This window comes from Pongo pygmaeus, chromosome 12 (assembly GCF_028885625.2).
Source record: "Pongo pygmaeus isolate AG05252 chromosome 12, NHGRI_mPonPyg2-v2.0_pri, whole genome shotgun sequence".
Lineage (NCBI taxonomy): Eukaryota > Metazoa > Chordata > Mammalia > Primates > Hominidae > Pongo > Pongo pygmaeus.
Window position 1 is genome coordinate 90,205,843 of NC_072385.2, and position 18,121 is coordinate 90,223,963.

Here is an 18,121-nt window from a genome sequence, read left to right on the forward strand (position 1 = left end):
TAGATTTCCTCCAAAGAGCTTGTGAGGAAACCTTAAATTACTTAATGACTAAGTGTTCATGGCAAGTGTTCTCTAAATAAAAGGTAGTATTTTCCAGGAAAACATTTCCATTGCCTGGAAACTTTTTGAAATGAAGCAGAGTTCTGCCAGCCTTGTAGCCTCAGCAAACATTTTATTTTAGGCTGTTAAGACATCTATTCCTTGAATATTTTTGAAACTTTTTTTTTTTCACATGCCTGGTAAAAACATTTATAAAACATTTTGGCAGTTATGGGCTGCACAGAATGTCTTTAAATGATACTTTTAAAAAAGTCCCTGACATTAAACCGCTGATGTTGAAAATATTTTATCTTTTCAAGTGTTTGTTTCCAGCGTAGACATGACTTATGAACTTTTTTTTCCCTCAAAACACAACACACTCCATTCCCATCAAATCAGTTAACAAGAATGTATGAATACCAGCAGTGTGCTTAGTACTGTGCTTGGTTTGGATGATATTATGGTTTTTTATAAGATGAAGTTCCTGTTATTAAAGAGCTTATGGTTTAGTTTGAGAAATAAGTAGAGATGAAATTCAAAATATTTAACAAAAGATATGTTGTGAGCACTGACTGGTCAAAACCAACACTGGCTGTATACAGCACCCAGCATCTCTCTATGTATGGATGTGTGTGGACTGAATACCAGCCTGGAAGTAAGACCGACACACTTGAACAAGATAAAACTGCCAAATTTTGGGTGAAATTTATAAAACATATAGAAATAGCAGAGAGAGAAAGCAATGGGGATAGGCTGGTAGGGCTTCATGGAAGAGGTGGAATTTGTGCTAATGCATGAGTTGAAAGAAGGAAACATTGTGAGTAAATGTTCAGAGGCTAGAATCGGCAAGGTGAATAAATAAGCCATCCTTCCTGTAGTGGTGGAGTTAGTAGGAAATAACCAGGCAAGTTGATAGATTGAGGCCAAATTATAGAGTGTCTTGGAAATAGATTTACTGTAGCAGGGATGGAGAGAGGCATCAAACATTTTTGCTCTGAGATAGATCATAAGAGGCATCATAGAATGGAGGAATAGCAGTAATCTGTGACTCTGGCTCTTAGTTCTGTGTATATTCATTCCATTTATTGGCAATGAGATTGTACAAAAATTAACTTCCCTAACCTTTGATCTCTTCATCTTTAAGGAAAAGGGTATTTGCCCTATTGACAGATCTTTGGCTTTTGTTGTATGAATCAAATAAAATAGATATTTAAGAAGACCTCTTTGCATTATAGAATTTCCTACAAATTTAAAACATGAGATAGATGTTGGTTGTGGGGTTGGCACGTAAAAGTAGTTTTCTGGTTGGAAGTGTTAGGTTAGCTAGATTGTAATACAGATTATAGTAAGGAGAGCCTGCAATCAGTTACAACAAAGTAGATCTGAGGTAATGAGGGCTTCCTCTTGGGTGATGGCTCTGGGAATAGAGACAAACGTGGGGTTTTAGTTAACTTTTGTCCCCACATAATAACAACTCCTCACATGACGTATGCTTAGAGGGAAAGCTGTGGACACATTTTATTACATTCATGGTTTTGTATCTCAAGAATTTGGGCAGTACTCAGCTGGGTGATTCTTCCTTAGGGTATTTACTGAGTTCAGTTGGTGGCATTCAGCTGGCAGATGAACTGGTCACAAGGGACCTAAGACAGCTTCACTCGCATTTATGGCACCTTGGTGGGACTAGCTAGAAGGCTGGGCCTAGTTGGTACTACATGTGGTCTCTCACCCCAGCATGGCAGTCTTGGGGTTGAAATTCTTATGTGGCAGCATGCTTCCCCCAGAGAGAGTATTCCAAGAGAATCAGCCAGAAGCTGTATGATCTTTTCTGACCTAGCCTTGGAAGTTTCATTACATTGCTTTAGTCACATTCCTTTGATTTTAAGTGCATCTTAGTACCAGCCTGGCTTCAATCTACCTTTTGATGGCAAAGTGGCAAGATCATATTGTAGAAGTATATGCAGATAGGAGATGTTGTGGTAGCCATCTTTGAAAAATGCCATCTGCCATATGAACCAACTGAATGTGAATAGTGGGGGTTACTAGGGAGTTCATGGTTGCTTCTGTGATTCTAAGTCTTGGTCACCAGACAAATGGGGTTGATGTTAACAAAACCAAGGAAGTTGAAAGAGGGAATGGTTTGATAAAGATGAGTAAGTTTTTTTGTTTTTTATGTGTTGAATGTGAGATAATGATGGCATACCCTGGTGGAAGTATTTAAGTCAGATGTTAGAGATAGGGGATTAGTTTGGGTGATATAACAAAAACAGAGATGTAGATTTGTGAGTTTTCTCCAAAAATATCATAGTAAGATTGCAGTCTTTGGTGGAGAGCATGAAAGGAAAAAAGAACAGAGGACTAAGGATAGAGGCTTTTGAATAACTGTGGTTGAATGGTACAGTTGAAGACATTCCGAATAAATGGAGCAGGGAGACTAGGGAAGGCCCAATGCCTGGTATCTTAGCCCCTCCTAATCTACTTTAAAGATTTTCTCATGGCTGTTACTGTTGGCTTTTAACCAATCTGTTAGGAGTTCTCAACTGTTGCTTTCAAACCAAGTAGTTCTTGATCCCTTTAGAGACATTTCAAATCTGCTGAACAGAATGTTTTGCAGAGAACATCTTTACAGTGTGTGTGGCTTCCTTTTGTTTGGTTTTTATTTTTAAAAGAAAATTTGTTTCTTTTGGAGCCCTTTTGAAAGCATTTTATAAGCCCTTAAGTTATGAAAAAGTTGTTTAGGCATACAACATTTAAAAAGTTTGCAAAGAGAAATCTGGGCATTCATGAAAATCCACAGAAATGGAGGCCAACTGCTGGCCACCTCTTGAACTACAGCTGTGTTAAGGAAGGAAGCACTTAAAGAGATTAGTGGATAAATAACTGAAGAGTTAAACATGACCCACATTGTTTGAATTGGTCTTTAATAGGATTATGCAAAATGTCTTCAAATATAAACTGACTTCACTATTAAACAATCATCTAAGAATAAATAGGGATGGAGACATTGTTATTTTTTCTGGGAATGTTTTGAAAGCAACACTTGCAACACACATAACACACAAATAGTGTGTTGAGTTAATTTTCTGTAATCTGATTTTCTTATGTAGTGCTTTCTATTTAGAAGTCAGTGAAATATTCCTATTCTCCTTAAAAAACATCATTGCTTGCCTGTGCATAATTACTTGTCTAAGCATTTGATTGGAGTGGTTAAGTTTGTTAATGTCATAAAACTCTAAATTCAACTTTTTGATGACATTCATATTTGCTTGTTTACTTTCTGTGATCTTATTATTTGAAGTCGTTCTTCTGATGAAAATGAACAGACTTCTAGGATGTTAAGTTGGGAATCCAACTTTAATTTGTCCAACCATAAGATACAAACTTAACTATAAGGGGACAAAATCATTGACTATAATTCTAAATCTAGAAGGGAGATTTGTTAGTGCTTGATGTTGTCTTATTCTTCAAATATTCGAATTGCTTTATTTGTTGAAATGTAGCTTAATCTACAGATATTTATTGCAGTAATTATAATCATTTTCACATTATTGGCCTGAAAAAATTAAATTATGACATTTAGTAGTTTTTGTCATAAAATACTAGTACTGACTCATGGACATCAACAATTCTGTGGACAGAAATCATTTAAATATGTATTTAAACTTTCATCAGTTAATTATAGCTACCATGATTCAAATTCAACAGAAAACTTTCGATGAGAAATTTAAATATAATAGTGAAAAAATAATTGCTTCTACCTTTCTGGAGAATGAAAGACCAAGTCTCTAAAGAATATGCAGTTGAGAAATAAATAAATGCAGAATGTAATATATAAGATTTGGGGAAGAGTCATTCAGCTTTGAATGAAAGAATATACAATCTTGTGTAAACTTTATTTTTAATTTAATTTATTTATTTGAGACAGAATCTCTCTGTTGCCGAGGCTGGAGTGCAGTGGCATGATCTTGGCTCATTGCAACTTCTGCCTCCTGGCTTAAGTGATCTTTGTCTCAGCCTCTGAAGTAGCTAGGACTTATCGGTGTCTGCCACCACACCCAGCTAATTTTTGTATTTTTTGTAGAGATGGGGTTTTGCCATGTTGCTCGGGCTGGTCTCAAACTCCTGGGCTCAAGCAGTATCCCCACCTCAGCCTCCCAAAGTGCTGAGATTACGGGCATGAGCCACCGCGCCCAGCCTAAACTTTTATTTACATTTCATTTGGCAAATGTGTCTAAATAAGACACTGTTTCTCACTGAGTATCCTATTAATTTTATTTGAAATATGAATAATTAAATAAAGAATAACTAAGAGATGAGCCACCCTGGGGAGCCATATTCTTTTTTTTGTTTTGTTTTGTTTTGTTGAGATTGAGTCTCGCTCTGTCGCCCAGGCTGGAGTGCAGTGGCGCGATCTCGCCTGGGGAGCCATATTCTTTATAGAGAGAAAAATCCTTTTAATTTCCCATTTCCATTGTGGATTAAAAGAATTTGGAGAAAACTAGAATGTCTTGATGTATACATTCTAAGTGTTTGTTAATGACTCCTGCATTTTTATTTTCATTTTTAAGCCTACTATAATAGTTGAGTCAGATTTTACCGTTTTTCATCAATATTTGTACACTCATTTAAAAAGTTTTCGTAATAACACTTTGTCATTTAGACAATAGAAGAGGGACTTTGTTCTCAGTGAGTAACCTCTATGCCAGCTTTTTAAGTAAAGTTTTAGAATTTTTTTAATATTAATTTTTTCTCCTAGATCTTAGAGAATTATTATATTAAATAATTGAGAGAACCAGCTATCTGGTACATCTTCCAATGACTTCTTTTAATCCACTGTGTCTTGTCCTTCTCCCCATGGCCCTCTGATTGGTAATTCAATTTAGATTTGGTCATTGTATTATTGCCTGTGCCTGCAACTAAGTCTTCAAAATAGTCCCCTAATGTTTTAGCCTGCAGTAAGCCTCAATAATGTATGATACTGGTGAGGGAGGTTAAGATGGCTTCTCTTGATATGTAACTAACAGGATTTCATTTGGGCAAATCATTTTTCAGGCTTAAAGTTTCCTGGTGCTTCAGGGTTATGTTCCCTATTTAAAACGTACATGCAAACAACCTTCCTGCACACATCTGTTAGTGTTTAGTTTCATTGAAATAATAAACATGAACTTTGAAATAATAAATATAATACTTGACCAAAGATTGAATGGAGTTGAATGGGAATTTAGCTTATGAAATAATTAGAGATTTGGGAAAATCTCTAAGTTAGAAAAAATCATACTGAAAGAGTTTGAGGAAATGAAGGTGACATTTCTCAGTTAGCAATAGTAATATAAGTTAAAAATAGCTCTGTGCTACCACATGTAGTTGGATGGATGAAGCCATTGAAAAGCCACTTTGTAGTCAGGGAATCGGATTTATTGGTACAAAATAATTGTCTAATGACCAATTAGTTGGGTATACAGCTTATGTAATTTGATTTTAGTCTGCGGGTTTTATTCTTATCTTAGAATACTTATCCAGTGGGAGTGAGATAGCTCTGTGGATAGAAGTTGGAGTAATCTGTTTATGGAACAATAATTTGCTTCAGTGATCTTCTCAAGAACATACAAAGGCCTGAATACCAGCTATAGCCTGGCCTGTTCACTTCTGTTACTTTTAGTAGGGGCCTAGGCCATAGCACTTAGCATAGGAAAACAACAACAACAACCCCCCCCCCTTTTTTTTTTTTTTTGAGACAGAGTCTTGCTCTGTCGCCCAGGCTGGAGTGCAGTGGCGCAATCTCGGCTCACTGCAACCTCTGTCTCCTGGGTTCAAGTGAATCTCCCATCTCAGCCTCCTGAGTAGCTAGGATTACAAGAGCATACTAATATGCCAGGCTAATTTTTTTGTATTTTTGTAGAGACTGTTTCACCATGTTGGCCAGGCTGGTCTTGAACTCCTGACCTCAGGTGATCCACCTGCCTCGGCCTCCCAAAGTGCTGGATTACAGAAGTGAGCCACCACGCCCGGCCCTCCCTACCTGTTTTTTGTGCGTCTGCCTGCCTGCCTTCTTGTCTGCCTGCCCTCCTGACCTCTTTCCTTCCCTCTTTCCTTCCTTCTTCCCTCCCTCCCTCCTTTCCTTCCCTTCCTTCCCTCTCTTCCCTACCTTCCCTCCCTTCCCTCTCTTTCCTCTCTTTCCTCCCTTCCCTTCCTTCCCTTCCCTTCCTTCCCTTCCCTTCCTTCCCTTCCCATCCTTCCCTTCCTATCCTTCCCTTCCTTCCCTTCATTCCTTCCCTCCCTTTCCTCCCTTCCCTCCCTTTCCTCCCGTCCTCCCTCCCTCCCTTCCTCCCTTCCTCCCTCCCTCCCTCCCTCCTTCCCTTTCTTTTTTCTTCCCTCCCTCCCTCCCTCTTTAAGAATTCCTACTCTTCATACAGTGCTGCTTTCTAGGTTCTGACTGGGAAAGTCAGGATTTCAGATATAAAAGACTGAGAGAAGCTGGATACATTTTTAGTAAGCTTCCTTGAGAACTGGTAAACCGTTTGTTGTTGTTGATATATATGTGTGTGTGTGTGTACATATATATATATGTATAAATATTTGAGATAGGGTCTTGCTCTTTTGCCTAGGCTGGAGCACAGTGGTATATTGGCTCATTGCAGCCTCAACCTCCTGGGCTCAAGCAGTCCTCTCACCTCAGCTTCCTGAGTAGTTGGGACTACAGGTGTGCACCACCACGCCTGGCTAATTTTTTTATATTTTTTGTAGAGATGGGCTTGTGCCATGTTGCCCAGGCTGGTCTCCAACTCCTGAGATCAAGAGATCCTCCTGCCTTGGCTTCCCAAAGTGTTGGGATTACAAGCATGAGCCACTGTGCCTGGCCATATTTTGTAGATTAATAACATTTTGTGTTACTGAGTTGTTTATGATGAACCTTGAACCCCTTTTTAAGAAGGTTGCAGTTTTACAGTGTACTCAGTCAGAGGCTAAAGACACTGTATATTTTGTATTAATTCGACAAGATAGCCAAATAAAAACAAAATACTTTCAGACAAGAGGCTGTCTGCTTATTTAGTGGAAAGGCATTCACTAACAAAAGCAGGGTTTTGGAATTCCCCATGGCTGTGGTTGGTGACTACATAGAGTTGGCTCAAAGAACCAAGGACTGTTTCACTCAAGAACCTTTCTTTTTATATCCTTGCTAGGCCCTGGATTGTGTGATGAAGAACCAAAACAAACAACTAGGGTTTGCTGTATTGTTCTTGGGAACCTTGCATGGTTTCATTTTTACCTCTCAATTCCTTCATTATCACAAACACCAGCAACCCTGGAGTTTTGAAATCACTTCCTTATAAAGAAATCTTTCCTTGCTGGGGAGCAGACAGAAGGTTCATTGAATAGTCAGAACTCTATTCTGCTTTTTATAGGCACAGTGACCTCACTATTGAGAAGACTTAGAGTTCCAGCTCCCTGCTTTTTATACCTGGTTTGTCAATTTTATGCCTACCTGCAGGCACAGCTAATGTGCGCCAGCTGGCACCAGCACTAGTTGCTCCTTAATTATTCAACAAAAGATTTCTTAAACATCTACTGTGTGCCAGATGCTGTGTTTGACTGAGCTCTCTTTGACCATTGAGAATATGATATGGTAGGCCACAGTTACTGTGAACCTAGACATAATTACCAGAGTCTAAATAGGAAACATGTAACTCTGTGGAGGTAAGAGAGAGATGTGAGGACTTGAATAAGGGACTAAGGATTGTATGGGACCATGATGAGGAGTTTTGGGGACATTCTTATCAGGAACTTTGGGTACTTATGTATTTTAGAGTCATTATCTTCTCTATATAACCCAGGGAATGTTCATTGAATTTTCAAAGCACTTTTATTTTATTTTCATTCTAAAGCACTGAGAAATCAAGTGATTTATCTATAGCTACATATGTAGTTGGTGATTGAGCCAGCACTAGAATCTAAATGTTTTTCTGGAATTTCATAGCATTTCAGAAGTTAGCAGTTTAACAAAAGTTTATTGATTATTGCTTTCTATAAGGAATTGTGATAGGTAGGATAAAAATATGGGTAAAACATGGGCCTTGTTCTTAGAGGAACTTTCAACCTAGCATTTTAATCTTTGGGATTAGATAAGTAAGTCACATAATTTACAAGACAGACGTTAAAGACCAAGACAAAGATCCGCTTACTGAACTGTCTATCCTAGGTGATGAGAAGAATAATTAATGCCAATAACAAAAAAAAGCAAGGCAAACAGGAGGGCATGATGGGAGGGAGAAAAATGCTTTAAACATGCTGAGTTAAAGGTGGTTTTGGGAGGCTGCCTAGCGGGATAGCAGACAGTTGGAAATACAGGTCAGGAGATTGGCAGAAGGGGTCCAGGTTGGAGATAGTGTGACCTGGGACTCCCCCAATATTTTAGCAGTGAATGTCCAGCATTCTGGGAAATCCCTTAGTCCCAGGCAAATAGGGATAGTTGCTCACTCCAGCTGGAGGTATATGTTTGAAAGCCAGCCAGACAGAGGAAATAGATGAAGCTATGGGCCTAGAGGACATCTCCTAAAGAGGCTTAAGAAAGAAAGGAAAAAGTTATCATCTTGAATTAAATTTTATAACTATTGTTAAAACTCAGAGACGTTGCTCATGTGAAACATATTTTCTACTCTGTGTTCACAAGTGTACAAACCTCGGTTAAATAACACTTTTACATGAACCTGAACTATACTTGCTTTTGAACCCTGTACTTGGTTTTGTTCTTGGGTCTTAGAGAAAAAATGATCTCTTGGGGTAGCAGTTAGGTTAATAGAGTTGATTTTGGTAGGCTGTTTGGAGATTTCAGTAGGAAATATTCTTGCATGAATACTATAACCCTGGTATGTGGAGATTTGCTGAATGTGTTTGTACCTGTTACAGGAAGCTAAGCAGCTGCATCAACTGCTGGCTCTAACAGTGGCACTTCTTCTTATTGGAAAACATTTTTGTTTATACTTTCTTTTCTAGTTATTATACCCTCTTTGTCAACCTGGTTTGTTAGACTACCATACTCAATGAAGTTAGTAAATTATATGTCATTCTTTTATTCAACAAATATTTATTGAGCTGCCTATAGGGTGTCAGGCTGTGTTATAGGTGCTGGGAATAGAGAAATAACAGGAAGGAATGTGTCCTTGATACATGGAGATGTAGAAAATAATAAACTATCTGCTAGCAGCGTGTGTTTTTATGTGATAAAGTTTGGTGGTAAGGAAGATTCTTTCCTACTAGACTAAAGTAATATTTCAGCCAAGGCCTGAATGGCAAGAAGCAGCACCTTTTCTGGAGAAGAGCTTTCCAAGCAATGAGAACCACTAATGCCAAAATCCATGGTGTATTAAAGAACAGAATGGTATAAGATGAAGTTTAATGAGATTGTCCAGATAAGTAGGGCTTTGTGAGCCAGGATGAGGAGTTTGGATTTTGTGGTCCCTGGGAAATCTTTGTGTTTTCTGAGAGTCTCCAACCACATGGATATAAAAATAGAAGGTATCTTGGAAATTGTACACACATTAATATTTATGGACCCTAGTAGGTAACTTCAAGATTATGAACAAATGAAGTACACATGCGTTTGACAGAGTTGCATGGAAGCGGGGAGGGGACTGGATGAAAAAATGAGGAACTTCATGGATGTGTAAAATCAATGGACATAAAGTTTCTGTTCCCAGAAAGTATACTATTCCTTTCTAAGCTTCCACTTTGTTCTTTAACCTAACAAAGTGAAAGTCTGTGTTTATGGGAAAGGGAAATGATTTTCTTCCTTCTTGTGCTTGGTAAGTAAATTATTGTTTGGTAAATAAAGATATTGGCAGAGGCTTACCCTTACTCAGTTGAGGTTATACATAATTACCTTCATGGCAGTTTGAGTCTTTTCTGGGAATTTTGCTTCAATATGTTGGCTTTAAATGTACTTCATATTTAAATGTGAAATTAATTGCTTTGTGTTTGCAGGTGAAGTAATTTCTTCAGGCTACCATGAATCATTCAGTTAATATAAGAAAACAGTTTATTAATAGTAATAAACTTCCCCAGTTCCCTAAGGGAGTGGGGGTACCTCGAAAACAAATGAGACACAGTTCAATTCAAGTCAGTCACGAAGAGGTTATCTACTGAGTGGCTTTTCTGTAGAGTATTTTAATTTTCTAGCTAGCTCTCTATTCATGTCACCTAGTTCATTTAGAACTATTAATACTTTAACCCCCACCCCAATGGTAGATGTTCAGGGAATGAAATCAATCTGAAAAGTAACCTGAATAAAACATGATCAGGAAGGTAATATCTTAAAAATAGTATTCTCTGGTAATACATTCCAAAGCCACATGAAAACATTTTGTAAATCATGTGCCCTTTGGAATTTTTATTCTGTGGTTCTATTTTTAGGACATAGCATAGTGCAAAGCAACCACTAGGTACCTGATAGATCTCTTTAAAAAATAAAATAGTGAAATTCACTAAAACAAATAATAGAGAGTTGATAGTATCTTCATCATGAGCCAGATCTGAGCATTTAGGGCAGGCACATTGAAATAATGCGTTTTTATTAGGCAAGGGCTTTGGTGTCAATATACATTTTAATTCTCCCTCTGCCACGTACTTGCTGTGTAACCTTGAGCAAATTATTTAGCTTCCGTCTCTTCTACCCCCTTATTTTACCCAATTTTTAAACATTAGTGTGAAATATTTGCATGTACTAGAAGGTATAGTGAATACTAAAATTAGCAGTTGTACAACCACGATGTAAATACCTGGAGGAAGAGCATTCACGGCAGAGAGAATGTCAGGTGAAAAAGTCCTGAGAGGCTTGGGCTTAGGGTAGGTATTTAAGGAACATCAGGTAAACCAATTATGACTGGAGTAGTGTGAGCATAGGAAAGAGTTGTAAATGAGATCAGAGAAGTTATGAGGACTAGACAGCCTATGACATTGTGTAAGAACTTTGGCTTTTACTCTGAGTAAAATGGGGAGCCACTGGAGTGTTTGTGAACAGAGGAGTGACATGATCTCATCTTTTAAAAGGATTACTCTTCTGTGTTGATAATAGACTATAATAGTGAAAACAGAAAGACCGATTAGTTACAGTATTGCTATACTACAGAAAAGAGATAGTGATGACTTGGAAAGTGGTGGAGGAAGTAAAATGTGATCTGAATCTGGATGTAACATGAAGATAGAGCAGGCAAGGTTTGTTGACAGATTAGATTTGCTATTTGCTAATTTGCTATTAGATTTGCTATTTGAGAGAGAGAGCATAACTACAAAGTTTTTGGCTTGAGCCTCTGAAGAGATTGATTTGTTATTCTTTCATTAGGATGGGCAAGACTGTGGGTAGAGTAGGTTTTTGGAGGAAGATCAGGAGTTTAGTTTAGTTTGGGGCATGTTAAGTTTGGCATGTCTAGTAGACACCCCATTGAAACTACTGTAGGTGTACTTTGTTGAAGTACATCCTTTAGAATTTCTTTTGGTGAGAGTCTCTGGAAGGCACACTTAATCTTCGTATATTTCAGATTGTTTTTTTCTTACCTATACTTTTGAATGTACTTTAACAGGGTATACAATTCTGATGGACAGTTGTTTTTCTTCAGTGCTTTTGTTATTGCCAGTGAGAAACTTGTCTTTGGTATAATTGATGTTCCTTTGTAGCTCTCCAGTTTTTTTTCCTTTAAATCTCCTGTGGCTTTTAAGTTTTTTTATTAATCACAATTTTGCTATGCTTTTTCCAGATGTGGAACTATCGTATATATATACACACACATACTTTATGGTTTTTTCATTCTGTATACTGTTATGGGTGAATTTCCCAGAAAACTGTCTTCTAAGTCACGAATTCTTTAGAATTCATCTTATCTCTTTTATATGTGTGTGTGTGTATATATATTATATATTATATATAATGTATATTATATATATTATATATGTATATTATATAATATATATATATATTTTTTAAGACAGGGTCTCACTCTGTCACCCAGGCTGGAGTGCCTTGGCATGATCTCAGCTCACTGCAACCTCTGCCTCTTGGGCTCAAGCGATCCTCCCACCTCAGCCTCCCGAGTAGCTGAGACTACAGGCGAGTGCCACCATGCCCAGCTAATTTTTTTTTTTTGTAGTTTTTTGTAGAGACAGGGTTTCACCATGTTGCCCAGGCTGGTCTCAAACTCCAGAGCTCACGTGATCTGCCTGCCTCGTCCTTCCAAAGCGCTGGGATTACAGGCGTGAGCCACCGTGCTTGGCTGAAAGTATACTTTTATTTCTAGTCTTTTTTATTTTTATACATGCCTGTTCTTATTTCACTATGGCTTGTTTTTCATGATTTCTTGCTTTTTTTTTTTTTTTTTTTAAGGGACAGGGTCTCACTCCAGTGTCATCCACACTGGAGTCTAATGGTGCCATCATAACTCACTGTAGCCCTGAATTCCTGGGCTCAAGTGATCTTCCTGCTTCAGCCTCCTGAGTTGCTGAGACTACAGATGTGAGCCACCATGCCCAGTTAACTCTTCTTAAATAGAAGTTATTCCCTTATTTATCACTTCAGTATCCTAAACATAGTTATTTTAAGGTCTTTGTCAGACTGCACCATAAAATTAGTTTCATATAGAGTGAATGTGTGTTATTACTGATTTTTTTTTAGATTGTCTTTCTTAATATAAAATTTATTTCTATATTTTGAATTTTGGCTTGCTGGCTATGATGAGAGCCTTTTGTTTTCTTTATTGATCTCTTTCTAGGCTCTTTCCTCTCTATCAGAGGAACTAGATTAGGTAGTGGCATTTTGGGTCTCCCACTTCACAGTGAAATTGGGGATATCATAGATCTAGTCACTGAGTTAGTAGTCAGCCTGATTCAGAGGCTCCCTGTGCCCTTGGCTTTTCCTACTGCTACAGCCTCAGGCAGCTCTGGCAGTAGCCCTTTTTCAGATTCTTTTCAAAAGAGATGAGGCTGCTGAAATTCTTTGGCTGCCACTACTGCTTCTAAATCTGTAACTCTGTGGGTCTCTGGTATCAGCACACTCACTGCTTTGCATTTCTCTTCATTTTTACCCAGATGATTATCTTGTTTTTGGACTCAGCAGGTTTTGGGGTTTCTATTTGTATATTTTGCATATTGTTAATATTAACTTGCATTGTAGGGGTATGTCCTGTCAAAATGGAAACTCAGCTGTTTCATCTCTATCATTTCAATTGAAACTCTTTTAATACTTGCTTTTCTCATAATAACAGATGGTTTTAGAAAATGACCATTAAGAACTTATTAGATATAAGAACAAACTCAATCCTCCCAAAAACCGTCATTTTATAGAAGAGCAAAGTGAGAAAATGGAGAAATTTAGTAAATTGCCTTGGATCGTACAGCTACTAGGTAGCAGAGAAAGGATTCTAAACCAGATAACACGGGTCCATAATCTGTGTTCCTAACCACTGTGATATATTCCCTCTCATCTATTAGTTGGGAAAAATAACTTTCTCATAGTTTGTTCCAAGAATGAAGTAAGAGCAGCTGTGAAAAGCCTGGTGTCGTACCAGACGTGTAATAGACATCCAACGAATATTTGTTTTTCTTTCCTTTGTGGCAGGCAAATATATTTCCAGTATGATAGTTTAAATAAAACTTGTGGCCGGGTGTGGTGGCTCACGCCTGTAATCCCAGCACTTTGGGAGGCCGAGGCGGGCGGATCACCTGAGGTTGGGAGTTCGAGACCAGCCTGACCAACATGGAGAAACCCCATCTCTACTAAAAATACAAAATTAGCTGGGCGTGGTGGCGCATGCCTGTAATCCCAGCTGAGGCTGAGGCAGGAGAATCACTTGAACCTGGGAGGCGGAGGTTGCAGTGAGGCAAGATGGTGCCATTGCACTCCAACCTGGGCAAGAAGAGTGAAACTTCATCTCAAAAACAAAACAAAATAAAAACAAACAAAAAAAAAACTTGTAAGTAGATTTTGTTTAAAATGTAGTATGTTTAATTTTAGTAAAAGGGAGGGTGAGAGTTCCATTATTGGACCAAATTCCCTTGTATGGCTTTGAGGGCAGGACTTGCCTGGGAGAGGTGCAGAGCTGAGAAGCAAGGGAATCAGAGGAATAGGAACCGGTGGCAAAGTTCACATTGGAAACCAGATAAGTAAAGAATTCTGCAGAAGAGCTGGTTTGATGCTGGGGAATTCCAGAGCAGAGTAAGAAGGTTTGGACTAGATGGTAGGAGCTGGTGCCTTGAACATTTCCCAGAGCTCATGAGGTTCCTGGGTCCATGGTGCAGTGGGCAGAGACAGCTCTATTGATGGCATTTTGCCAGCCTTGACCTTGTAGAGCATTCTTCTGGCCTCTGTTTTCAAATTCTGCAAATTAACAAGGAGCGTTTGGTTCTTAGTATGCAATACTCAAGGGAATAAATAGGCCCAGTTAACTGTTTACAGTTATACTAGCCAAGTATCTAAATTAGGGAATTGCCTCTGGGGCCTTGACCTAGCTCTTTCCCCAGTCATCTCATCTTTTACTTCCTTAGCTCTCATATATGGGCCTTCCGCCATTCGACCTACATGTCCTTCAAAGTCTAGTTCAGATTCCAGCCCTTCCATGATACTGTACTGATCCCATGTACGCCTAATACCTAGTAGTTGCTTCAAGTTAATTAGAAGTTTAGAGAAAGAAAAAGTCCTCGTGAGATACAGTATTTGGAGGAAGTTTCATCAGTTTGGATGAATAGGGATATGTGTGGAGACCATAAACAAATGCTTAGTTGGGAATATGAGGTATGTGTGTTTGTGGCGTGTGTGTGTTGTATGTTTGTATGAGAACCAGCAAAAAACAATCTTACTAGACCAGAGGAGTTTGTGTAGGAACTTGGAAAAGTTAAGGTTAGATTTAAGTAGGAGGGTTGGGTCCAGGTCATAGGCAACCTTTCAAGCTAGGAGAGTTTGATCAAGTTAGAAGAGGAGTTAGATGATTTGGTTAATAGTCAAGAGCCACTGAAAGTTCATGCAAGGAAGGGTGATGCATAGTGAGATGTTCTACTCTCATTCCAGACCTGCCTTCTTGGAGTGGTTGGTTTTGCCAGAGCCTCTGTGGGCTCACTCAGGGAGGCCCAGGGGAGGCCCACTGACAGTTGAGGCGCATTATTGAACTAGTATTTAGTGTATTTGTATTTCAACACACTGAGGAAATTAAGGAAATAGGAAAGTACCTCTCATGTCCTGCAGTTCCTTCTTCCCCTTAGTTTTTCCTACGTAGCGAATCCCCTACAGGAGACGACCTTAGACTGTAGCATTATCTATAAGCTGGTTTTAACTTTCCCATGGTTCTAGGAAGAAAATACAAGTATAAATTAAGCCCACAGATAATAGATCAAGTACTCTTTATCTTATTCACCTCTATAATTCCAGTTTCTTTTCTTGGGTAGCTAAATCACCAAAAAACATTTTTTTTTTTTTTAATTTTTTTAGTTTTTTTTGAGATGGAGTCTCGCTCTGTCACCCAGGCTAGAGTGCAGTGGCGCCATCTTGGCTCACTGCAGTCTCCGCCTCCCGAGTTCAAGCGATTCTCCTGCCCCAGCCTCCCAAGTAGCTGGGATTACAGGTGCCTGCCACCACACCCAGCTAATTTTTGTATTTTTAGTAGAGATGAGGTTTCATCATGTTGGCCAAGGTGGTCTTGAACTCCTGACCTCAGGTGATCCTCCCGCCTTGGCCTCCCAAAATGCTGGGATTACAGATGTGAGCCACCGCACTCACCTGGCCCAATTTTTTTTTTTTTTTTTTTTTTTTTTTACAGTGAAGAAGGAACAAAAGAAGGCGGTAATCTATATCATTAGCACTTAAGTAATTACTCTTAGGAATTTGGATTTCAGTTTTTGATTGGGCAACTGTGTGAGGATCACAAGTGTGAAAGGATCACAACTGTGTGAGGATCAAGCTGGCAATATTACTAATAGAGAAATTATTTCACAAAACACAAGACATTTATCTTAATTTTAAAAGATACAAAATCCAGTGATTGGGAAGTAACCTCAATCCTTAAAAATACAAAAGTGTGGGGCAATTATTTTTATTATGAAAAATTCCAAACACATAAACGTGTGTATTTGTGTATATATATATCACATATATTTAAAAGTAGAGAGAATAATAAGCCACCTTTACCCATCATCCAAATTCAATAGTGATCAAAGTTGAGTCACAACTGCTTCATCTATCCCTTTTTATTGTTGTTTGTTGAAGTATTCTAAAACACATTCCCGATTTGTGATTTTTATTCCTATGTACTCAGTATGCATCTCTAAAAATATGGACACTTTGTTCCATGTTCACAGTGCAGTGGCACATTTTATAAAGAATTTCTTGGTGTTATCTATTATCTAGTATGTATATAAATTTCCTCTGTTACTTGACAGTGTCTGTTTTACATTTCATTTGTTCAAATCAGGATCTAAGCAAGGTTCACACACTACATTTGGTTGTTATGTCTCTGAATCTTTTTTAATCTAGCGTTGGGAGTTTTGATAGCTGGTTTTGGTGGCTGAGGGCAGGAGTGTCGAAGAAGCAAGGGTGAGGTGATGGATTTTAAGATATGCTAAAAGGAAATCTTTAGAATCACAGAGCCTGCTAGGAGTAGGGAGATGTAATTGTAACGTTTATGACTGAAATAATATTTTTTAGGTCCATGTCAAACTTTAAAAAATGCCTCCTTTAAAGTAGTATTATTTATATATTTTGTTCTATGGGAAACATGTAGCTGAATCTGAGTTGCTATTTAGAATGTTTAGTTACTGAAGTTATCTGTTTTACAGCAAACTAGAATAAAGAAAAAAAAAATCCCAAATGTGTTCCTAAGAGATCTAATTCTCACTGTAAATTGGAAATCAGTTGTCTTTCTGCAACTTTTCTTCCTCAACTTAAAAAAGAGTGTTTTTCCTTTGGACCTTTATCTGCTAATTTTCATATATTAATTTCAGTTAAAACCAGGTACTATCTTGCTAAGATAATTGTGTCTACCTACCACTGAATTTGGTATTCCTTGGGCAATGTTATACAGTCTAGTAGGGCATACAGTTAAAAATTTTATAAAAATTAAATGTACTTGAGCACTCTAAGATAACGCTTAATGTAATAATGCAGAAGCTTACTGATGTAATGTTCAAATCGCCTCAAAACGTTTATGCCTCTTCCCAGATAAATTGCTTTAATTCTCCAGAGGATCTGGTTGAAAATTTTGTGGTAGGCCTCATTTTGAGAGAGATGAAAATGATTACTAAAATACAGTTTAAAATGTGTTTTCTTTGAATATGTGTAATCCCTATAAACATAGAGCATAAATTATAGTAAACTATAAACTTATATTCTCTTTGTTGGAAATCTTGAGTTGTATAGTATGAAATACCTGTGAGACCATGATCAACCTTTTCCTGAATATTTTGAGTGTGGATGCAAGCCCATGTCTCAAAATTTATTTTGCAGACAAGACACATGCTTTAAACACTGCAGTTGGTAGAAATGAAATCTTTAGATCTTAAGACCCGTAATAAAGAGGAAAGTAGGTGAAAAGTATGAGACATGTTTTAGTTTCACCCCCACTCAATATAAGGATATTTATTATTTTCTAACAGTGTAAATGTGCACCAATAGTTTGTACTTTTAACTTTGATACCTAATTCCAAATATTTGATTATATATGCCTTTTAGGTGCCCAAATGTGAGTCTGCAAAAGCTGCCAGAACAGTGGCTATGGAGTGTTTTAGAGGAAATTAAATGCAGTAATCCTTCATCTAAACTCTGTGCTACAAGGCGCAGTGCTGGAATTCCTTTCTACATACAGGTATTTATCAGTAGGACCTTAGCTGTTTGTTTATATTTGTCTTTTGATGATAGTGTATCCTAACCTGTTTGACATGTGAGTGAGCGTATTACATAAAGGACATTTCTGTCTTTTCAGCACCATAGCATTTGTGGCTTTGTTTTAATGTGGGGACGGTGTGTTCCTGTGACAAGATCTGTTCTTGGAACAAACCCTCTAAAAGGTCAATCTTGTAATATAAACAGAGGGTGGTATAAATTTCTGTCTGTGTA

The 18,121-nt window shown here is 37.9% G+C and overlaps 1 protein-coding gene across 10 annotated transcripts in view; it reads left to right on the forward strand.

The window, feature by feature from the left end:
* The window catches only part of THADA (THADA armadillo repeat containing), a 366,352-nt gene that overhangs the window by 62,717 nt on the left and 285,514 nt on the right, over window positions 1-18,121 (forward strand). For all 10 annotated transcript variants that reach the window (XM_054475156.2, XM_063648769.1, XM_054475159.2 and 7 more), the window contains one exon: window positions 17,738-17,870. In XM_054475156.2, the coding sequence (XP_054331131.1) occupies window positions 17,738-17,870 (133 nt within the window). The remainder of the gene's footprint in view (window positions 1-17,737; window positions 17,871-18,121) is intronic.